Source organism: Marmota flaviventris, chromosome 8 (genome assembly GCF_047511675.1).
Source record: "Marmota flaviventris isolate mMarFla1 chromosome 8, mMarFla1.hap1, whole genome shotgun sequence".
In the NCBI taxonomy this organism is placed as follows: domain Eukaryota; kingdom Metazoa; phylum Chordata; class Mammalia; order Rodentia; family Sciuridae; genus Marmota; species Marmota flaviventris.
In genome coordinates, this window is record NC_092505.1 from 66,775,705 (window position 1) to 66,800,665 (window position 24,961).

General features: G+C 36.6%; 1 protein-coding gene across 1 annotated transcript in view; it reads right to left on the bottom strand.

The window, feature by feature from the left end:
- Nucleotides 1–5,039: 5,039 nt before the first annotated feature.
- Nucleotides 5,040–24,961, bottom strand: part of Nectin3 (nectin cell adhesion molecule 3) — a 131,787-nt gene continuing 111,865 nt past the window's right edge. The window contains exons 8-9 of the mRNA XM_034636174.2: nucleotides 13,931–13,993; nucleotides 5,040–13,088 (exon numbers count right to left, since the gene is read on the bottom strand). Of these exons, the coding sequence (XP_034492065.2) occupies nucleotides 12,915–13,088; nucleotides 13,931–13,993 (237 nt within the window). The 3' untranslated portion in view covers nucleotides 5,040–12,914. The remainder of the gene's footprint in view (nucleotides 13,089–13,930; nucleotides 13,994–24,961) is intronic.

Sequence of the window (24,961 nt, forward strand, 5' to 3'; positions counted from 1 at the left end):
GTTTGTCCTCTTCAAAACTCATGTTGAAATTTAACTGCTATTGTAATAGAATCATTGGTGGGATTGGTTTTATCATAAAAGTTTGGTTCTTCATTTCTTTCTTTGCCCTTCTGCCTTCTTCCATGGGATGAACAGCAAGAAGTCTTTTGCCAGATGCTTTCCCCCCTTCTTCTTGGTTTCCAGTCTTAGAACAGTTTTAAATGAATTACTCACCCTCACATATTGTTAAAACAGTGCAAACTGGATTAAGACAGGTGAATGCAAAACAAAAATGGATGGCAACTACATTGCAGACCCACTTAGGAATGGTCATGAAACATGTTGAAAAGGAAAAATCTTCCCAGTGGGCAGAGCCTCAAGAGGTGCACATGGTTAAATACTGTATAAAGAGTGGCTGTGGTTAGTGTGGGTACACACACTCTCTCTCTCTCTCTCTCTCTCTCTCTCTCGGGAATGGTTAACTAGGAGGTTTCTTGTCCAGAAATATGGAAGGACAAAAATAGGAAGACTTGGGACAAGGGAATCTGAGCTAGAAGCACAGGAACAGACATATGTTAATGAACAGAAAGGGCAAGGGTATTTATGTCACAACTAACAACCACCAGAAAGAACTTGCCCAATAGAAGAGACACAATACAATCAAGTCAATGAGTAACTCAGCAGGTTAGCATAGGGCAACCCTACTCACCAGCCACCCTAGCATTGACATAATAGGCAAGTGGGTGGAAAGGCTCTTGGAAGGCGAGATGGATGCTGACTGGACCCAAGGGCGTGCATTCCCACTTTCAGGACTACCTCTGAACTACTTTCATCCAATACTCAACCTGCCAGCATTGGAGATCAATGCTGAGTCTTCAATATGGCACTGCTCCTTGACAGGTCTATTGATGAGTCCGTGACAAGTAAATTACATTTTGCTCCTTCCATTTGGAATAGAGACTTCTTTTGAAAGGAATAGACACATCTACATGTTAGTTTGGCTTTCAATCCTGTGAGGTTTTAGCCAAAATCACTTGTGGAGGACTTAGGAATGTTTGACTTACTGGTACGCCATAACATCAGATAAGATTTGGGGAGCCATTTTACAGCAAAGAAGGTGAATATATGTCTATGTTCATGAGATTCACTAGACATTTCACATATACTGTTCAGAAATTCAGACTGTGTGGCCCATGTTCAGTGACTGAATGAGGCAGAGTTAGGAGGACTGGACTATCTAACTCTGATAAGCCATATATTTTGTAACACTCTCCCATGGGCCTGGCTGAAGTTTGTTGGGCCCACATCATTGTTTGATTATCCCTCTGCCCAATCCTGCTTCCTCCCCATCCTTTCCTCAGACATGGATTCCTAATACATACCCTTTACCAGGACTCCTTTTCACTCTTTGCTCTCAGAGAACCCAATCTGGTGAGCAACAATCCAGCTGTTGCCCTCTGTTGATGATTGTATCCTGTAAAGACTATTTAGCAATCTATTTTGTACCCAGCAAATCAGCCCTGTCTTGCTGTCTTTACAATCTCACACTGCCTTCTTGGAAACAAGCAGCTGTGGAGAGTGGGATTCTTTGTATTCAGAATGGAGAATGGGACAGTGGCAGACATTTCTATAGTCTCAACTTCAGGATAAAATGAAAGCACACAGAGGCCACATTCCTCTGGCCCCATATTCACATTACACTACTTCTTAAGTAGTAAGTGATGCACTGGATCAGGGTATAACCATAGTCAAACCCTTTCTAACATGCACAGGTGTTCCCATGGAGTTAACAAGGTTGACTCTGGAAAGCAGGATGATTCTAAGAAATCCAGGAAGTCTGGCTGAATTATAGCATTGGGTCATCTGTGCTAGAATGTCCTTTGCATTTTAGAAAATGTTTTACTTTGTCTATAGCTAAAAAAAGAACAGGAAAGTTCACAGAGGAGTTACAGATTGTTCAAGTCCCTTTGCATAAAATCTTAAATTTGGAAAATCAATCATTTTGAACTCCATGTGAATGTCTCCATGCAATTAATAGGACCACCCCTGCTATGTTGAACAATGAAACCTAGTGGCCACTTCTACTCAGCAAAGCTACTGCTTTCTTTGCTTTGCTTTGAGTTAACACATAGGTCAAACACATCAATCCCTCACTTAACTTTGGGCCTTACCAGTATTCCTACTGGTGTTTAGAAAAGGTAAGGGGAACCCTGGGAGACTGTGGACATGAAGGTTGGTGTTATGATTTAGATATGTGGTGTTCCTCAAAACCTCATGTATGAAACAGTGAAAGGAGGTTTAGAGGTGGAATAATTGTGTTATGAGACCCTTAATCCAATTAGTGAATTAATCCCCCATAGGGATTAACTGAGTGATAACTGTAGGTGGGTGGAGTGTTGCTGGAGGAGGTGAGTACCTGGAGGTGTGTTGTTGGGGTGTATACTTTGTCCTTCTTGAGCAGAGCTCTCTTTCTCTCTGCTTCTTGGTGATCATGTCCAAGCTGCTTTTCTCTACAACACCCTTCCACATGATGTTCTGCCTCACCTTGAGCACCAAGAAATGGAGTTGGCCATCTATGGACTGACACCTCTGAAACCATGAGCCCCCAAATAAACTTTTATTCCTCTAATTGTTCTTTACTTCTATGACAAGATTGGTCATAGAAATAAGAAAGCTAACTAAAACAGTTGGATTCTTTTAAAATATAGTACCTACACTAATACCAACTTGGAAATGTATTAGATCAGAATTTCAAAAAGATATTTAAAGCAGATATGAACTGCTTATTTGCTGGATGAATCACCTTCTAATTTCTCTAGAGTATTCTTGTAGAAGATTTTTTTCCCTTGCAGTGTGCTGTTTTAGCAGAAACAGAAATCTAAAGTTGAGGCTTATTATTTATTTTTGGAGCCCCTGGAGAGAAGAAACTCACAAGCAAAATATCTGATCACATATTGCATATCTAACCATGGAGACAAATCTTTCCCCAATTATTTTGACTCTTACTTTCAAACTCTTGCACAAACCATCTACCTGTATAGAATGTATTCATTCCTTTGGATGCATGGCCATATCCCATATTTTTCATGCCCAACTAAAACACATTTTCCAGGAAGTTTTCTGGACAGGTCAGAAACCTTGTTCCCTTTCTTTTGATTTTATTCCAACATTTTTTTTTTAGAAAAAAAAATGGAATTGGGAGTGTGCATGTTTCTTATTTCACTTTGTGGACATGTGGCTATGATTCCAGAATAATGAGGACTAAGAAAAGAAAAAACAATGTGAGGGGCAAATGTTCACTCTGCCCCTGCATGCTTATAAAAGTCCAACCATGGTCTTTCAAGACATTAGCTATAATTACTGACTGCTATGCCAACCAATATAAAACACAGTGAGAGGTGTTTTATGTTAGGATGCACTAGTATGAGCTGGCACCAACTGGCCAATGCTGTTGACGTATATCCCCCTTCTCAACCTCAGGTTCAGCAGTGTTATCTTAGTAGTTTAAAATGGGCCATTGCAGGAGCATGTACACCATGGCCATCAGCAAATGATAAAAAAGATTAATATGGTTTTTTTTCAATCCAGCAAGCTAGTTTATCAGCGCTCTATTTCATTTATTTTTATTACTCTTCTACATCATTTATAGACTCATGATTTTCCCTATGTTCTTCAATATGGAGTAAATTTATGATACCTGTATTAAAGTAATTGTCTAATTCTATATTCTAATTCAGAGGTTGGTTACCTGTGGTGGAATATTGTTGTCTGCTTGTTTTTTCATGGCCTATGACCTAAGAATGATTTTACCTTCTTAAAGGGTTGTAGAAAACAAGCAAACATCATTAGCCACCAGAAAAAATAAAATAACAAACACAATGAGATACTGCTTCATAGCAGGAGAGCTACAGTAAAAAAAGAGAAAATAATAAGTGTTAGTGAGGATACACAAAAATTGGTACAGTACAGTTCCTTAAAATGTTAAACCATAGAGTTGCCATAGGCTATAGCAAGCCCATTCCCTGATGTATATGCAAGGAAAATAAAACTTATGTTTGAACAAAAAACTTGGCACAAATGTTCATAACAATATTATTCATAATCATAATCTCTCCAAAGTGCAAATAAACTCAAATGTCCACCAGCTGATGAACAGATAAAATGTGGTATATCCATACAATGGAATATTATTTGACCATATGAAGAAATAATATGTGTTGAAACATGGAAGAACTTTAGAAATACTATGCCAAGTGAAAGAAGCCTGTCACTAAGGATAACAAATTGTACGTTTTCTTTTATATGACATGTCCAGAACAGGCAAGTTTTACAGAGACAGAAAGTAACGTTGGCTGCCAGGGATTTGAGGGAAGGATGTATTAAGGAGTAACTGTCTGAATGTGCATGGGTTTCTTTTGAGGGTGATAAAACTATTTTAGAATTTATTGTGGTAATACATGCACCAGAACACTGAATTTAACATTTTAAAAAAGTGAATTTTATAATATCTCAATAAAATAATATTTTTAAAAAAGTGGTTCCTAGACTTGGGATTGCACATACCAGTAAAGCATCACCCAAATTTAGGAATATACCACAGATACCTAACTTGTTTGTTTTGGGTAAAAAAGAACATGTATTGACCATCTACTGTAAATATAAAGTTTATAAAAGAAAGGAAATTTTAATGCCTAAGATTTAATCAGCAATGAAGAATAATTTTTAACTGGAATGAATGTAGCTTCACTAAAACAATATTATGAATTTTCATAAATAAACTACAATATATAACTTACCTTGTTTTAAAAAGCATTTTTATATTGCTTGAAGCATAAAAGCACTTGTCATTATTTTAAAAAAAGACTCAAGTATAGAAATAGTTAACACAGAAGATGTTATTTAAGTCTTGAGTTTAATAGTTATATAATTAGGTTATGTGTTTTAATGATTGATTTATTGATAATGTAAAATAAAAAAAACTGAATGGATAAAACACTTTATTCAAAACATGTAAAGAATGATATATTCAAAACTCCAAAAATAAAAGACAATTTCTGGTAACTTAAAAATAAAGAATATCTAAAAAAACTTCACATTAACATCTATTTAAAATACAATCTCAAATTCAAGGCTAATCTTTGACTTTCTCTATTTTACAACATCTGAGCTAGAATCTATCTCCCTCTTTACCTATGTATACTGTTAAGTAACTGTTTCAGTTCTAAAACTGAAAAATATAACTTAGGACAAGAAAGAATACATACTATTGATCACTTTCTAGACACCAAAATAAAAAGTTCAAGTAACTAGAAACTAATTTTCACTATGAAAAAGAAGTTAGTAAAACATTGCTTTTGAAAACAGTGGGTGGATTAGTGTTCTGATTTGAGCGATACAAATACTTATTTCTACTTTAGGACACTCCATATCATCCACTATGAATTTATATAGTACAGGACATTTGCAAAAAGCCTTCGCCCCATTTGTTAGTCAGGACTCAGGACTCACAATACCTAGCTGCAGTGAAATAGCTGAATTAACTTCTGCTTACACAAGGAAAACTAAGGCACAGGGGAGACTTTGCCAGTGCCAGAGCAAGACCTCATTTGCTTCTGGCTCCTTGTGGGAACAGCAAGCTAGATGCTCCTTTGCGTCAAGGACTTTAATTTACTCAATGGCAGGAATAAAATTCCTGGAATTCGTTGTGGGGGAATTCATTTTGGCTCCATAAGTAAAAAAGTTCAGAGCATGGATAAGGCAGAGGTTTCAACAGGCAAAAGGTTAGTGGGGAGAAAGTTAAAATGAAAATAAAGACTCCTTTCAGTCAGAGATCATTTTTCAGAAATAAAAACAGCAAAACAAGAATAGGAAAAAAAAAATATCTGAGGAACTGTAGTTTCTCTTTTCTAAGCCAAGGGGCTTTTATAAAAGCACTTTCAGAGAAGGATCTCTCTTGAAGATAACCCTTATATATCTTATCCTCCCCCATGGCATAAACCCCTATGAGTCAGAGAGCACTAACTTACAGGATAAAACTGAGAAGTAAAGAAGTTAAGAGGTTAAGACCCATGAAGAGTGGATATGCTGGAGCAGATGTTGTGTCTTAAAGCATTGGCTTAGAAATAGAAACAGAAGGTAGAGGATAAACAGAAACTTTTATGGATAGACAAGTGGGATAATTCAGGGATCCAGTAGCAATACCAGCTATTTAACTTTTTAAAAAATTTTTTTATGAAGGATTTTGAATTTCAAGTATATAATGAAATCTAAGATGACAAATACTCATCTGAGTATTGAAATGATCAGTTAAAGGAAACATATGCAATAAATTCTCATAAGGTTATGTGAAAAAAGCAGAGGCATACATGAAACAGTGTGGGCAAGTTCTAACAAATACATTTAAGACAAACTGCTGCTGCCTCTAATTTAAAATATAAAGAACAGTGATCCACCAATAAGACTTGAGGAATTTAATTTAGCCTGATCAATATGCTAGGGTGAATCAAAAAAAAAACCTGGTCATTATTGGGAAGATATTGAAAACCAAAACAACAGTGCCCATTCACTTGGAAAACCATGTGCACTTCTGGGCTTCCATAGCTCCACTGTGAGTTATGAAAGGAAATTAACCTTTGGAGGAGACACATAAAACACCTCTTCATGGCTGTCAGATACATATGGAGTAGGGTAGGCCACAGTTCTAAGTCAGTGTAGCAAATCTGATGTTTTGGATTCCCAGGGAGGCTTTCCCTCAAGGTCTCCTCTAATCAACTTTCACAGTTAAATCCCATGCCATGGAAATAAATACAAGCAGTGTAGGTCATGATACCAAGGATACTGCTGGGCTATGGGGGACTGGTCAAAGAAACTTCAAATGGTAGTGCTGGGAAAAACCATAAGAGGGCAACTGTTTGTTCATCCATCTTTAGAAGAAGCAAAAGATTGACTATAAGGCTGCTTTGGTTTATCAAAGAGTATATGGGGTGTCAACTATGATCTAATAATAACTTTAAGTACAAAAAGGTATCTCCACTTGATCTGCCTCCTGTGTAACTCCTGTGCTTCTGGCAGCTGTAAACAACATAGCTGTAGAACAGAAACACCAGAAGACGGGGCCTGGCCCAGTATTAATTCATGGAGATGTTGTTCTTTTCCATAAGTTTACAAGACACTGATATTCAGAAAACCTGGTTCTCTGAAACTCAAGCATTTAACACTAAATTTACAGCAGGAAGATAAGAACATACCTAGTCACTTGATATAGATAATAGCCTTAGGTCCCAAACACTGATTGGGAACAATGGAATAGATTTATTCATAACCAACAGAATGGAGAATGTTTTATTTGTCAATAGTAGTTTTTCTTCTTTCTGAGATTCAGAGGGAACTTCTATATCATGGTTCCAATTGATAATTTATGACAGAAAAGATGAATAGTTTCTTTGAATTATTTTACATTCTCTTATTCTAGTCTACTCAGTTTCAAACTTCTAAAATTGAGTTGAAACTTGAGTAGAGGAGAATAATTAATACAGAAATGGTCATACAGTAGTAATAAACATGTTATTTTACAAATTTAGGTGGGCAATGGAAATTTAAATATACCCCTCCCCCTTTCTCTTTCTCTCTCTCTCTCTCTCTCTCTCTCTCTCTCTCTCTCTCTCTCACACACACACACACACACACACACACACACACACCCCTGTGGGGAGAAGGGGCAAGCTGTCACTAAGAATAAATGCCAATAAATTTTCTTCAGCAAGTAGTTGACTTTAGAGGTATGTAAACCTGAGAAATCCTTATAAAATCATGTTACATTTAATACAATGTCTTGAAATTGGGAATGTTAATCAGTCTTTATGTATACTTTGGGGGTAGTTGGTTGGTTAACGTTCGAAGTATCCCAATCAGGACTACACACTCCAGGGGCTTTAGCATTTGAAAAACTGTTCACTTCAGAGATTATTTGTCTGTAGTTTAATACCAGAGACCTTGTTAATAAGTGAGTATTTTCAAAAGTCAAATTAGTGGCATTAAAGCTATGTGGAATGGCCTAAGTAGTATAGGGCACTCCAGCTCTCCATGAACAAGCCTGACCTAGGATTCCTAACTCATCCTGTGCAAAAGTCAAATGGTCTACTGGCTGCCTGGCTGAAACTGCTGGGATAGTTGGATTTACTTCTAATAACTCTTTTAGGTAGGATGTCATTAGAATACCTTAAAGGACAGAGATAGACTCTTTTCAAGCTTACAGGACAGGTTGGATGGCTGTTCTGGTGACTACTTGCTTACAAACACACATGACACAGTGCTTAGCTAAGACCTGAGTTCAGTGTAAAAAATCACCTGGTGAGGCTGGAGGAGAGGTAAAGCCCTCCCACCACCAGTTATTAGAGGGTACTAAAACACCCAATAGTTGTAAATGCCCAAATTGGCAGAGGCCAGCTTATCACTTGGTTTGATGAGAGAAACCCATGCATTTCAACAAAGGTAACAAGATTAATCCAATTATAACCTATAGTTTAATAAGCTTGCAAGTATTATTTTTTAGTTAGTAGGAATGAAATTCCGTGGTTCTATAAGGTCTGCTGAAGCATGATGGATGAATGCCTTGCCAGTCAAAAGCCAGAAGGAGACAAGCACAGAGCTGAGCCACAGGTGAGTCCCTGACATTTCTACTTCACACCCTTTCTATTCTTCTCCTAGTTTTCTACCAAAGGCACCTCTTTTTATCTGTACACAATACCAGTGTTACCACCTCTGGGAGTTCAATGAAAGTGAGAAAAAGAAACAGAGCAATAAGTATATCAAAGAACTACCTTGAGGAAGGATGTCAGAGAAGTTTGTGCCCACCAACACCCAATCAAGTAGGATGGAATGGGTTTGAGTTTTGGTTGTTATTTTGTAGCTGTGGATATGAGAGCCTTTCTGAATATTTAGAGAACATCAAACCTAAATAAAAAATGAGCATATCCACTTGTTTTCACCTTAATATTTCTTATAGTTTTCTTTCATGATCCTTCCTATACCTCTGCTTAAAAATGGGGAAAAAAATCAAGCCAACTATATTTCCTAACACCAAAAGCAGATTGGAAAAAAAGTAATAGCTGACTGATGATAAGCATGACCTATGGTGGTGGCCTGGTGTGGAATGTGAGCCTGTCTGTCCCCCTGAGGGCTCTTGGAAAGAGGACAAAACAAGAGTCTGGTCCTATCCAATGAGGTAATTCATGTAAGGTGCTTGTTCTGGAACCTAGTTCATACTATGCACTCAATAATGTTAGCTGTTAGCAGTAACTGGTAAAACAAGAACCACCACTAGTTATAGCAACATGCATTTTTCCATTCTAGCTAAAGCTTAAAATCTACAATTCAGAAGTGAGACTTTCCATAAGGGAAATACTTATTATAGTCAAAGTAATGTCAGCTACTTGCAGTTAGCTATACTTGAATTAGGTCAAATTAAAATTTCATGTTGCTACTTGGTTCTTTCTGGGGACATTAGAGTTCTCTAAATGCTGGTAAGTGTGCCAGACATTGAAGTTCAATATACAATAGAGTGAAAGGAATTTGTTGGTTTGGAACCTTATAATTTCCTGTCCATGATCTCCTTGTTTAATTCTCAGGAAGATATTATAATCTGCTTTATGGAATAGACAACTGATGCCCAAGACAGGTTAAGTGACTTTCCCAATTTTCCATAGTAAAGGGTAAAGCTGGGAGTAGAACCTGTTCTTTTCAACCTCTACATTCTAGGGAATAAGATATTTGAAGGCAGTCTTAACTGTATATAATGAATAGCACCAGGAAATCAGGGCAGGAAGAGACTGAACAATGATGGGAAAAAAATGCATTTTAAACTACCATGAAAGAGGACTTAGGAATTTTCTCAGAAGGATGAAGAAACTGTCCTGTGTCTTGTAAACAAGATCACAGAAAACAATAAGAGAGCCAACTCATTTAGTTTGCTGTATACCACTTTACACTCTACTATGTGCATGTTGTAGCAAAGCCCAGCACAGGTAAGAATTGCATATTATTATGTGCCCCCAAAAGCACGGACTTCTTCAAATGCAGAACATATAAAAATCCTAGGAATAGGGAAAACTATTATAGAAGAGATAATAAGTCTCTGCCATTTAATTCTTGTCCTGTCATGTTAGGCTGATCCTAGGTGATGCAGATGCTTCTTCCTATTAGTGTGGTGTGCAAAGAACCCAGTGTTTTGCTCTTGCAGTAACAATGCAAACTCCCAGGGATGGGCTACATATAAAATAGGCAATAAAGGCTGTGTTTAAGGTGAGTGTATACCTTTCCAAGTGCTATGAAGATTTATTTCTAGCACAGTGTATTTTAGTAAACCAGTCATGGTATCTAATATCAGCTGTATATTATATCCCTAAACCTCACTCATGGACATTTAAAGTCTAACTTCCAAATTTTAAAGGCATCATCAGGCAGTCTAGGCTCTAAATTTGGAGATCAACAGCCTAATTTTGAATAGCATTATTTTAGTTCAGAGGTCTACTTGATCAAACCCTTTAAAACTCTTCTAAATTTAGTTGTTTTCAGAGAGAGAATATGATAGGCACCAGAATAACCTCTTATATGACCCATGCAAAGGGTCAATGGCTGTAAAATCTACCAGTTTGTTCAAGAAATATCAGAGCTGACTGAAGGCAAAGAGGATACTCAGCTAGTTGGCTTCAAGAGAGATGTCTACATCCTGAAATTTCTTTTCCATAACTACATGAAGAATGTGAAAGGCAGACAGTGGTCCCTCTTGGGAAGGTGCTGAAGAAAGGACAAAGGACACCTGAAGCCCAGTGCTTCTGAATCCCTTTCTGTGGTACAAACGAAGACATCTGTACTTTGGGTTCACAGTGTGCTTTTTTGAAGTTAATTCAACAATCGTTTCCCCAGTAAGTCCCTAGAAACCATTCCCAGTACTTAAGGCATTTTTAAAGCTTTGTAAAGGAGGTAATGCACCACCACAACCCCCAGTATTTATAAAACACTTTGCTGTCACAGAGAGCTCTGAACAGTCATCTTATTTTTGAAAAACAATGCAAGGATTCCTATACCTTCAGCTGCACTCACTCAGTGATGGCATTCCAAGCAATAAAGTTGATTATCTTCTTTGTGACAGAGGCAGTAAACTCTAACTCAGAGGTAGCACAGTGATTCTGCAATAAGAGTCATTGGAGTTTTACCCTTTGATGCTCTACATCTATTGCCTTTAAAATTGCCAAAGATTTGAGTTGGAATTTAAGCTTCCTATTCCCCAGAATTATTGGTCCCTAGGTAATGGAGGGAGAATGTATTACTACTGTAGAACAATGAAGATCATTTGTCTGACAACGCATGGAACTGAAAGAGGAAAACACACTCAAACACAAACTAAAGCCAGTACAACATGAATCATAAAGTTTCTTTGGTATCTCATTAGAAATCTAGGTTAATGTTCTCCTTTCCCTTTGCTATGTTAGGTTGGGAATGTGCACTATTTTATTTCAGTGCTTCTGATACTCTTCCCTAAGATATAACAAGCTTATAGTGTTTTTTATACCTGTGACACACCTCTAATCTTCCAGGATACACAGTAAATCTATATTTTCCTTCAGATGTGAGAAGTCAGTGATGGGCATTTGCACATGTACCTGTGATCCTTCTGTCTGTGCTCACCCACTGTAATTACTACTGTTAATCCCCACGATGGAAAGTTGGCAAAGGGAGAGGAGGAAACTCCCAGAAGACATTTCAAGACATCAAAGTTTAAAGGATGCCCTGGTAGATAAGTCACTATATTGTTTTGTTTTTTTTAGCATTTTTTTACCCTTCTCAATGAGGTAAAGTATGGGAGGAAGAATATAGGACATGTGGGTTTAGTACATATGCTATATTAGAGTGGTTTTATTTTTTAAAAAATTAATTTTTGAATTTTTCACCTGATTTTTAAGAGCAGGAGTTCTTTCAGGTGATTTTCCAGTAGGCTTTTCTGAGGTAGATAAAACATGGAAGGTAAGCAGTATGAAGTATGCAGGAGACCTAAAGCCCATGTGGACTGATATTAGTTGGAAAGAAATTCCAGAAGTGAAAGCTGAGTATAATCCTAGAGAAAAGTGGGGACAAGGAGAAAGGCTGTATACCATTTAGGCAGGGATTTTAGAAATTAATCGGTGGAAAATGGGCTAATCTGGTAAAAAGTACAGGACTGTGGGAACTCGACAGAGCAATAGGCAAACTTTTGTTACATACAGCTAGTCTCAAGTAGGCAGGTAATAGCAAGAACTGTGGATCTGCAAGACCTTACTGACAGAGAAGGGACATATATCACCATGACAAGGCTATTTAAAAGCAACTGACAGGATTGAAGGTTTAATTGCCTTTTGTTATTGTTGTTTCTGGATAAAGAGCAAATCTTGCCTCTTTCCTCAGGCCTTTTACACAGGTATTGTAATTTCATTAAGCATGTCAGGGAAATCTAAATCCCAGCTAAACAATCAGTGAAATGGATTCTGAACTCATTTTTCCATCCCTTTGAATTAGAGATGAACAGGCTGGCCTGCCTGAGACCCGGCGAGTTTAATACTACCAGCTGGGGCCTTTCTTTCTGGAGAATGACTACAGTCATCACAGGCAGATGCTGCACTTCCAAATGAACATGCCATTGTAGGCCAAATGTTAGTAGTTAAACACCATCATTACTGAACCACACAAAGTGACAGTCAAGTTCACAAACACAGCTGGTGGTTAAGAAACCCTTAATGAAGGAAAGAAATCTGCTATTAGCTCCAAGTCATTCATCAAGACTTCCAATAGAGTTAGATTGGGATGGGTTATACTAGAGAGAATAAAATAACAATTGGCCTCAGTTTCTCTCCCCAATCTAATAATAAACATTTGTTAGAACAACCATTGGTAAAAGAGGAAAATCACACATAATGTTCTCGTGGGTTGATGTAGACTCTCTTGGGGTCGTTGTTTTGATGATGTTTGCTAGGGCTCCGGTCTTGATAGCACATCTGATTGTAAAGGGGGTACATTTGCTGAATCCCATCTTCTCCTGCTGGGTTCTCATCATCAAAACTCTTGCTATTTAGTCCATTCTAAAAATTCAAACATTGTTTACATTAGCAGAGAAGTTTGTTTGCATTTTTCTATCACTTTGGGGGGAAAAATAGACAAAAATAGAATTCATTAAAATCTGTGTCCCTGATTCATAACCCGATGAGGAATTGAATGGCAAGGTAAAGTTCAACAACTTATCATTTTCCAATCATCTGTTGCTTATAATACCTGAATAAGAATGGTGGCAGGCTCTTAAATACAAAATTGCAACTGAAGGGGCCTGTGATTGGTTTTAGGTTTTGAAATTAAGAGTTGGTATCAGGTAAGATAAACTGGAGAAGAGCAAGGTTATGAACTTCAGGAGTCTCTCAAGCAAGGCTCAAGCTTAGAATTGACACATGATATATAAGCAGAATTAAAACAAAAAGAAACCTCAAAATTCAGCACTGAGGAATTAGGGAAAGGACACAGCAAAATGAACTGGCACTTGACCTTATGCCTGACAACACTGAGAATAAAAAAGGCTGCCCAAAATATCCTTTTGTCTTGGCCTTTCTTTCAGGCTTGACCTTGAGCCACAGTTGACTTGTACAGTAAAATTAATTCCACATGATGCTCTGTGGTGTATCTGGTACAGACTCCTCTGCCTGGTGACTGGTTTCATAACATCTGATTACTTCTGAAATTACTTAGAAGTAGTTCTTAGATTACTTCTAAGAGTAAGGAAGCTCAAGGTCTTTACCAAATCATAGCACAGGCACTCTAATAGAGAAGAGATGAAAAAAAACGGACTTTTGTGGACATCCAATGATATTTTAATACGCATGTGAGTAACCAGCTCTAGCTGGGCAGATCCTGACAACATGGCCATGCTACTTACAGAGTGTGGGAGACTGCAAATTTCTCTTTCTTTTTTCTGAGTCTGCAAAGGCAAGTGTTCAGTCTGGAAGAAGAAATAAAAAGACAGGCATTTTAAAGCACCAACACATGGTGAAACATTTCAACCAATACCAGGAAGACTCCTATTTTTAAAAGAGCCAATCGTGTTTTAAGTGTCTACCAATTAAGCAAAATGATGTTCCACAGGAGGATGGAAAAAGCAACTACACACTCATTCTCTCTCCCGCCTCCCCTCCGGCTCCAGACTTGTTTTACAAAGAAAAACATACAGAACATCTGCTGCAGAAACTTTATATCTTACTTGAAAGCTCAGCTAGGCTTTCTGCCCTTTCCCAGGAGGGACATTTTTTTCATTAGTAAAGTAGTTTGGGGTAGAAATGAAACATTAAAGATTTCATATATATATGTCATCCTCATCTTCCTTATTACTCCCCCATACCCAATCCCACAGATTATGAAGGGGTTCATCTCTTTCAAATCTCAGAGGGTCTTTCTCAATTTCCCTCTGCCTTCCCAATACATACCTTACACATGTTAGACCCCACTTCAAATACCATAATTTTTTTTTTTTTGATACCAGAGATTGAACCCTGGAGCATTTTACTACTAAGCCACATCCCCAGCCTTTTTTTTTTTTTTTTTGAGACAGAATCTTGTTAAGATGCTTAGGGGCTCACTAAATTGCTGAGGCTGGCTTTAAACTCGTGATCCTCCTGCCTCAGCCTCCCAAACTGCTGGGATTACAAGCCTGCGCCACTGTGTTTGGCAAATATCATATCTTTGTGAAGCCTGGTACAGCATCCTCAGGCATCTATAATCACAATAATTTATTTGCTTGCTTGTCTTCTTTACTAGACAGAATTCTGGAAACATCTTACAAAACATTATCTCACCTAATCTATCAATAATTCTACAAAACTGGTATCTTTATTTCACAGGTGACTAAATCTGAGGCTCAGAGTGGTTAAGTAAGGCATTTCCCATCTACCGGGATATGGTAGATTGTGATTCAAACATGGTTTTATCTGATTCCAAATCCCATAGTCTTATATCTACTGCTTCCAGCTCAGTGTCTGGAAATTGCATGAATGAAAAACATATCTGAATGTGACAGTGGTAGGCCCCTGTTAGCATGGTCTGTACTTCACTATCTTTGCTTATGCTGTCCTTTTGCCCCTTAAGCACTGGCAATTGATATACTACCCATCCATCATGGCCCAACTAAAAAGTAATCCCTTTTTCCACAATCTCTCCTCACATGCCCTGTTAATCTTTTTACTCCCAATTTTCCAACTGTTCTTGTCTGTACCTTTTATAGCACATATCGTCTGCCCTGCTTTACAGTCCCAGTGTCTGTATCTTTCAACTCCAGTAGATAGTGAGCCTGTCTTGACCATTGCTAGGGTCTGAATATTTGTGTCCCCCAGCCCACCACCCACCCCAAATTCACATACTGAAATCTCATCTCAAAGTGACAGTTCAGGAGGCAGGAATTCTGCGAGGTGATTAGGTCATGAAGAAAGGGCCTTCATGAAGGGGATTAGTGCCCTCACAAGTGGCCAAAGAGATCAGAATTTTCCCTTTCTACTATGTGGGTTACAGTGAGAAGATGGCCATAACACAAAGAGGGTCCTCAGACCTGAATCTGCTGATATCTTGGACCTCTCAGCCCACAGAACTAGAAGAAATAAATCTCTGTTGTTACATGCTACCTACCTTGTAGTATTTTGTTATAGCAGTCCAACTAGACTTAGATAGTTACCTCTAACCCCACACTCTAGCAGAGGCTTCTGAAATACTAAGAAGTGAATAGTTAATGAACTGACTAGAATCTACCATCAATTCTTGATACCCTATGTCAAGGTTATCCACATTACAAATTATGACAATTTTGTTGCCCTAGTCATATTCAGCACGATTGTAGGGTGCTTTACACATGAATAGTTGATACTAACTAGACAGGACCAGCTTCATAAATGTGTGACCAGGCACACAGAAACCTGAAGTGGTCATCTTAGAATTTTTAAATTACTTTATTATAAACTTATATTTTTAAATGACTTAATAAACAAAGGAGCTATTAAATAATAGACTTTAGGGACATGTAGTCTTAGCTCAAAGACATTTTGCCTCCTGATGCTATTTCTGGCTGTTCCTCTCTCACCCTAGTGCCCAGGTCTCACCAAGCACTCCTCTTCCAACCACTGCTGCCCTCCACCCTAGCAGGGGTCAGTGCACTAGTTCAGGGAAGCTTAGGATCAGGTGTACATGGAGGTACATGGAGGCCACATCCCAGTGAAAACAAATCTCCCACTCATCCCCAATCTAGGTACCTAATATTGCCATCCTGACAATTCTTAATTTTGAACAAGGTATCTTGCATTTTCATTTACACTAGGCCTCACAACTATGAGGTCAGTCCTGCTCCAAGGAAAACAGACTTGTTAAAAAATACTTCAAGATAAAATTAGCATTTTCTTTTGTTTCTTCTCTTCACTGTTTTGGATTATCCCTGTAGTTGTTTCACTTTCATTTTAATGTGGATAATTAAGAAATGATTCTATATCACTCATAGTTGAATCTTATTTGATAAGAGGCAGAGGAATTAGAAGCTTCTCTGTAGAGAGGATACGTGTGGAATTTCTAAGCCACTAGAGTTAAAGTACTCTTTCTGAAAAGGTAGCTGGATGTCTTAAAAATTAACCTTATTTATAAACTGACTTCTTCCACTTCAAGTATACCCTGTATTGCAATAATAAAACCGAACCATGTTTGTGTTGAGTTTTAGAAGAACAAATTGGTAAAAGCCATCATAACCTGCTATCTCTTTTATCAGCAACAAGGAACCTTTCATAAGGTCATGTCACAGTCTACTCACTCTTTTCTTCATGTCTAATAGTGTGACTCAATTTCTAAGTCTCACAATTTCATAGAAGGGAAAAGCAACTAAGGTGATAATGTTCGAAGCAACCCCTGCTTCCAAAAAGGAATAAGAGTATCTACCAAATGCATGCAACAAATGATTTCTGGTGCTTGTTTGTTCCTTATTTAATGGTCTGCTCATGTGAAAGTGAAAGAAAATAGAAAATAAATCCTGAACACAACCACCTTTGATGGCAATAAGAGGTATCTTCCACTCTGGCCCCTGCCTATTCCTCCTATTTGTGGCAGTGTGTAGAAAGTAGGGATATGGATAACAGTGGAAGAGAAGCACATTGGGGACACATGATGTGGATGAAAGATGTGCTGTTCCCTCTTTACTGTAAAAAATTCCAAATGGTAAATCAACACAACCGGATACAAAATTATTCACTTCTTCTTGAACATGCTGTGTAACACCTGCATTTGGTCATCAGTGAAGCACAAAAACAACCTTAAAGTATCCTGAGTAACAAAGCAACACATATAATAATGTTAGAGAACTACAGAGGCTAAAGACTTACTTTGTTTTAATACAACAGATTTCAAAGAGTCATGGGTCTTATGAGTATCAAGGATTGCTATTTTTTCCCTCATGGTAAGAGATATAAAATTAGCCAGAAGTGGTGCATTTAACAAGGAAGGACATGAGAAAGTTTCTAGCTCTGAACAAGAGTAAACAGTGCGTGAGCACTACAAACTATCTTCATGCATACTGACTGGACAGTAAGTGAATGTGCATGGTCCCCTCACCATTTCACCTTCTAATTCTCCATCATTAAATCCCTACAACTCACAGGAGGAGCCTATGAATTTTACAATGTAGAAATAAGATGTTGAATCCTACTGACTTTCCTTTTCAATTAATAAACTTTTTTTTTTAACTATAGGTTTAGGTTCACAGGAAGGTTGAGTAGAAAACATAAAGAGTTCCCATATAGCTTTCCTGTCCCTCCAACATACATACATAACACCACCCCATCAACATCTGGCACCACAGGGGCACATCTGTTATTAAAGACAAACTTTCATACACACCATTATCCCTTAAAGTTTAGATTACAGAGTTTACTCTCATGTTGTACCTCACATAGGCTTTAACAAATGTATAATGACATGGATCCACCACTGTAGTATCTTGTAGAATAGTTTCACTGCTCTTAAAGTTACTTTTGCTCCACTTATGCATCCTTTCCCATCTACCCACTCCTGGAAATCACTATGCTTTGCTGTCTCCATTGTCTGTATTATCCAGAATGTCCTATAGTTGTAATCATTCCATATGTAGCCTTTTCAAGTTGGCCTCTTTCACTTTATAATACTTAAGGTTCCTCCATGTCTTTTTGTGGCCTGATAGCTCATTTCTTTTTAGCACTAAATAATGTTCCATTGTCTGGATGTACCCATTTATTCATTTACCTATTAAAGAGCATCTTGGTTGCTTCCAAGATTTGGCACTAATGAATAAAGCTACCACAAACATCTATGTGCAGATTTTGTATGGACACAGGTTTTCAATTCATCTGGATGAAAATCAAGGAGCATAGTTGAGGGATTGCGCAGTAAAAGAATCCCTAGTTTTATAAGACATTTTCTTCCAAAGTGAGCATACCATTGTGCATACCCACCAGGAATGAATAGAGAGTTCTGTTGCTCCATATTCTCTCCACTATTTGGTGCTTTTAAAAAATTAATGACCACAGTGTATAAAGTGTCTTACATAATACTTTACCTATGTTTAGTACGTAATATATATGAATAAAACTAATGTTTGAACATTATATATTATTCTATTTTTCTTGTATCTTTTCCTAGAAAGCCTTAGGCTATTCTGAATCTGTAATACATATTTTGATTTCCCTACTTAATGTACTAGACTGCAGCTATTTCTGTTGAACTACAATCTATATTCACTCTTCAGATTTACTGAAGTCATGTGGACTCTCATTCCTGGCTTGTAAAGGCAACATTGGCTTTTTGTGTTTGATTTGTTGTCTTAGTAAACATTTTACTTTCTCTGACCCAACAAATATGCTAGAACTTCCATTTTTAGTATGTATTATATTTTACTCCACTTCTATATAGATAATGTTTTTAAATCTCATAAGCATAGCTTTCAGAGTTAAGGTTTATTTTCAGTGATGACAGACCTCTCAAGCTGCTTATTGTTATGGGGCCTACAAAAACCCAGGAAGTGCCGCTTGCTTTGAAAGTGGAAAATCTTCAAACCAGAGTCTTTTTGGGACTGTTGCCCCCATTGCTGAATTTAAGTCTTTCTGGGCTTTAATTTTCCTTCATAATTTCATCCTCTAAAAGTTCTGTATTTCCTTTATTAGGACTATACTTCCCCTGTCTTCTTAAGCTTTTCCCTAACACGCACCCTCTCCTGGTCAGTCCTAACTGACATTCACCTTTTACAGGAGTTTCTGAAGCCTAGAGCAGTCAGAACTCCTGCTTCCACCCATCTGTTGGGACCTCCACACTCTTCACTTTGTGGACTCAGGTACCTAGATCACTGCCTTCTCCCTCTGCTCATGCCATCACTTTCAGTGACCTTGATGTTCACAGAGATGACTCATCTTATGCTCCCATCCCATTCTTTGATCTTTGTCTCTACTTGAGCATATCACTCCCACACCAAAAAGAATCTCTTGTCATGTTCTGAAACTTTAGGCCTCTGCTCTCTCATTGGTCTTGCCACCAATTCCTTCTTCCCGGTTTACAGACCTATCCAAGCTTCTCTCATCTTAAAAGAGAAATGAAAGGACAGTATATTTTAAAACATTGAATTCCAAAATCCTTTACACATCCCTCCTAACCCTCAGCTTTACAAAATATCACAAGCTCACACCTTCCTGCACAAGGATCATCATCTCCCTTCAGTTCCTAAGGCTCTAAGTGAAGGTGTAGTCTTGCACCCCATGTGTAACTGGTTGGTCCTCCAGTGCTGCCTTCCATTTTCAAGCATTTGCTAAGCTTCCCTGTCACATCCCTTGGTAATTTTCCACTGATAATTATGTCACATCAGACATAACTAAATATTTTAATGTGGACTAACTACTTTTTATAGAAAGAGTACGTTATATGAAGAATGCATGAATAATGAATGTTACTTAATTACTTTGATTCTGTATGAATTCTTGTTCAGTCTCTTAGAAAAATGGAACAAATTGCCATACACTGCTCTCTTATGCCTGTCAAGAAATCCTGAACCCTTCATAATTCAACACTTTATATTACTTTTTCCTTTTAGTTTTATTTGTGCTTTCCAATTTCATTACTGACCAGGTGAATCATGTCCCCCTTTCTCTTTTTTCCCCTACCTGGTCACAGTTTCATACCTAGGGTTCATGTTCAAATAACTTTCCAAATGACTCCAAACAGAAGTTTCTGGAATTACTGAGCTAGAGAAAACCTTCTTCTGGTCTTTTTTGTTCAAGATGCTGTCTATCTGTTGGCATCTGAAGGGCTTCTGACTATCAGCATGCCTTGTCCTGTATGTCTTCCTTGTGCTGACCAGTAATGCCTTTTTACTTCTGCTACCAGTTGTGATGGAGAATTAAGACAAGAGTAGCCTTTGTGTCATAAACTGCCTCAAGGCAAAAACTGGGCAAAGTGAATAAAATGATAGTTTTCAGGCACTGGACAACATGCTGCACAAGACTGGGACCTCTAGGAAACACACACACACACACACATACACACACACACACTTTTCTGACTTTTTCTGCTGGCATGTGAAGGTCATGAGGTTTTGCTGAGCTCAGGACACAGAATTCAGCATTCAGGTAAGTTGAGGTGGCTGGAATCTGTAGGGCATAGTACTAAAGAGAGAGCCTCACACAGAAAAAGCTCCAGAAACTTGCATAGCTTTAACTGCATTTATTCTAACATTCTTGCCTACTAATCCCCTTGGCTGTATATTAAGCATGGACAAAATACAGAACTACAAGTGGAAAAAGAGAAAGTACTAGAAAGCTGTTATTTTAATAACTATAAAAGGTTGATTAAAATTTGGTGACATTTAAGTTCAAGCCAGCCAAAGTGGAAAATCCTCTCTACATGTGAGACTGTATAGGTTCCATTTTTTTTTTTGTTACTATAACAAAATAACAGAGCCAGGAGACTTTATAAATAAAGTTAGTTCATGGTGACTTGAGGTTCTGGGGTTGCAAGGTTGAGGGGCTGAATGTGGTGATGACCTCTTTATTGGCAGAGTGTTACCATAGCCCAGGGCATACATAACATGGCAAAAGACAAGAAGTATACATGTGAGTGACTGGCCTCAGGATTCCACCACCAGGGCTCCATTCTAATGACCTTATCTAATCTCAATCACTTCCTAAAAGCCCACCTCAAAACACCATAGTTGGTGTACATTTCTTCCCTCTTATTACCTCACAACAGGGATTAAACTTCAACACATAAAACCTTGGCAGACACTCAAACCATATCTAAACCAGAAGAGACTCTCAGTAGAGACTCAGTGTCCTGCCTTTAGAGTAAGGTTAAAGCCACTCTGAAGAACAGGCAATTGTAGACTACAGATTAAAGCAAGGTTCTAGAAGATCAAGCTGATATTCAAGAAAATGAGATGACAGCCAGAAAATAACTTAATTTTTATTAACGAACAACAGCAAAATTAAAAAAAATTGACACTATAACATTAGAATTGTCCAACATCCATTTAAAATTTTCTGACCATGAAATAAAGCAGGAAAAAAAATTAAGTCAACAGAAAATGAACCCAGAAGTGGTAGATATGATGGAATTAGTAGGCAAGAATGTTAGAATAAATGCAGTTAAAGCTATAAAAGAGAGCATCAAAATAACATGAGAATTTTAACGATGATGAAAAAGACAAAAAGGGAGCTCCTAAAGCTGAAAAAAAATACAGTATCTGAAATTTAAAAAGTTACTAGATATCTTAATAGCAGATCAAACAATGACAAAGAAAAGATCAGTGTACCTGAGGGCAGAAACTATCAATACAAAGAACAGATGGAAAAGGCCCTCGGTGATCTGGGATTCTGTGATTTATACAATTATAAAAGGAAAGGAAACAAAAAAAATGTTGAAGACCTGCCAAATTTTTCCAAATTTGATGATTTACAATTCTAACCTCAGTATACCCCCAAATGACAAACATAAATAAAACCACTTTAAGTATGTTTCAAATCAAAATTGCTGAAAACCAGCCTTAAGGAGATAAAGATGTATCCAGAAGAAAAAACAAGAGAGTACATGTAGAGAAATACAGTTGAGAATTATCCCTGGCATCTCACCAGTGATGATGGAAGATGAAAACAGAAGACGAGCACCACTAGGACCCTGAAGTACCCAATGAAAAAAAGGTCAAACTAGAATTTTTATGTCTTACAAAAATATTTTAAAAATGAAGGCAAACTAGGAAATGTCCAAACAAAAGCTAAGAGAATTTGTGGTCAGTAGATATGTACCATAAGCAGTCTTCTGGGAAACTTCTTTACATGGAATACAACTGACTCCAAAAATAAAAATTTTCAATTCTGACATTATTTAAAGAAGATACATTATAATTTAAGAAAAAACTAAGAGGAATGGGTTGTCAATTTTGCAACATGGGAAAATTATATGTGTAAGAATAAAGAGAAAGGAAGGAGAAAACAGAAGTAAATATTAAGGTTCATAGATTTTATAAAACAGTACAGTGTTATATTAAAGTAGATTAAGTTAAAATGTATATGCTAAATTCCAGATAAATCACTAAATAGTGAAAACAAATAAGTATAAATAATAATAATAAGTCAAGGGCTGGGATTGTGGCTCAGCAGTAGAGTGCTGGCCTCATATATGCAATGCCCTGGGTTTAATCCTCAGCACCACATAAAAATAAATAAGCAAAATAAAGGTATTGTGTCCAAGTACAGCTAATAATAATAATAAGAAGAAGAAGTCAATAGGTGAATATAAAAACACATGATTCATTTAATTTAAAAGGTGGCAGGAAAAGAAGAAAAAGGGAACAAAAAACCATTGACAGAAATAGAAAACAAATAACAAAATGGTGACTTTAAGTCCAGCCATAGCAATAAATAAGAATGGAATAAATATAGAAATTAAAAGCACAGATTTTAACACTACACAAAAAATCAATATCCAACTACATTGTGATTTATTTGAAATATTTTACATAGATATAGGTAGGTTAAAAACAAAGAGATGAAAAAACACACTAAAATCATAAAAATATTTAAAAACTGGAGTGGCTATAGTAATATCAGACAAAATTACTTCAGAGCAAGGAAAATTATCCAAGATACAAGGAGATCTTTCATAAAGTAATAAAGTGATCAAATTATAAAGAAGACATAACCCAACACTTATGAAGGTGTACATACCCAATAAGAGAGCTACAGAGACACATAATAACTGACATAACTAAAAGGCAAAATAAATAACATTCACAAATATACTTGGAGCTAATACTACTTTCTCCTGTAAGAGGAAAACTTGTGTTTATTCAGAAGGCTTGAATTGACCAACAGGACCTAATTGGCATTTATAGAATACTACAGGTAACAACAGCCGAATACCATTTGATCAGTGCACATGCAGCATTCAATAGTTCAAACCAGATGATGTGTCATATAAGAAGTCTCAATATATTTGAAAAGATTGAAATTCCATATATTATTTTATAGTCATTATTGTCAGAAAAAAAATTTATGAGAAATAAGTAAAAAAAAATTCCAAAATTTGTAAATTAAATAATGCATTTCTAAATAATTCAACCAAAAAAGAAATAACAAACCTCTAGATAAGAAATAGGGGTGGGAGAAAAAAGGAGGGAGAAGGGGAATAGCAAGGATGGTGGAAGGAGATGGTCATAATTATACAAAATACATGTATGAAGATGTGAATTTGTTGTCAACATACCATATACAAACAGAGATATGATAAATTGTAGTATAAAGGTGTATTAAGAATTGTAATGCAAAAAAAATCAATAAGAGAGCTCATGTATAATGGCATAATTTGGTGTGAACATACTTTATTTAGAGTTATGAAAAATTGTGCTGTGAATGGATAATTATGAATGTAATGCATTCCACTGTTGTCATGTATGAAAGAAAGAAATAAAAAAAGAAATAACAAAAAAGATAGAAAGTATTTTAAATTTAATGATAATAAAAAAAATCCTAAAATACAAACTTCTTAGGAATTCAAAGTATATTTGCATATACTTCAAATGCTTGCACTAGAAAACTGGTACTTTAAATGAGGTGAAAAAGAAGAAAGTCTCAAATTTTTTTTAATAATCTAAAATTTTTCTTTAAGAAAGTCAAAGAAGAACAACAAATAAAATCCAAAGAAAGAAAAAGGAAAAGGAAGAACAAAGAGTGAACAACCCATAATAATGTACAAACACTGAAGAGAGTAAAACTGATTCTTCGACAAGATCAGAATATTAGAAAACCCCTAGCAAGAAAAACGAGAAAATCAGGTCAATATGAAAATGAAAAACGTGACATTACTGCTGAACCCATATAAATTAGAAGGAAAAAAAGAAATGTGTTATGAACAACTGATGCTAATTAATTTGAACAACCTAGAGGAAATGGACAAAAGTCTTGAAAGACACAAGTACAATCCTTTCCACAAAGAACTTCCTAGTATATACTATTAAAAATTTAAAGAAGGACACATACTACTCTTATATTCTTTCAGCAAATGGGGAGATTAAAACACCTTACATAACTCCTTTGGTGAAATTATTTTCATCTGTATAGCAAAACCAGAGAGATATTACAAGAAAATAAAGCTAAAGATTTTCATTAATTTCCCCAAACTTTACATTGAAATAGCATTCAACAGTTGAATGAGTAAAAAACAAATTATGGTATACCTAATAAAGTAGGATACTTCTCATTAATAAAAATATAAGACTGTACACTAAAAATATGGCATTGTGCTGTACGAATTATATCTCAATAAAATTGACTTTTTAAAAAAACTGTCTGTTTCTATCTTATTATAGCAACTCCGTTTATGAAGAGATAAGACAGAATGAGAAGTTACTGTTAGAGTTTGGAATCCACTATGATAAAAA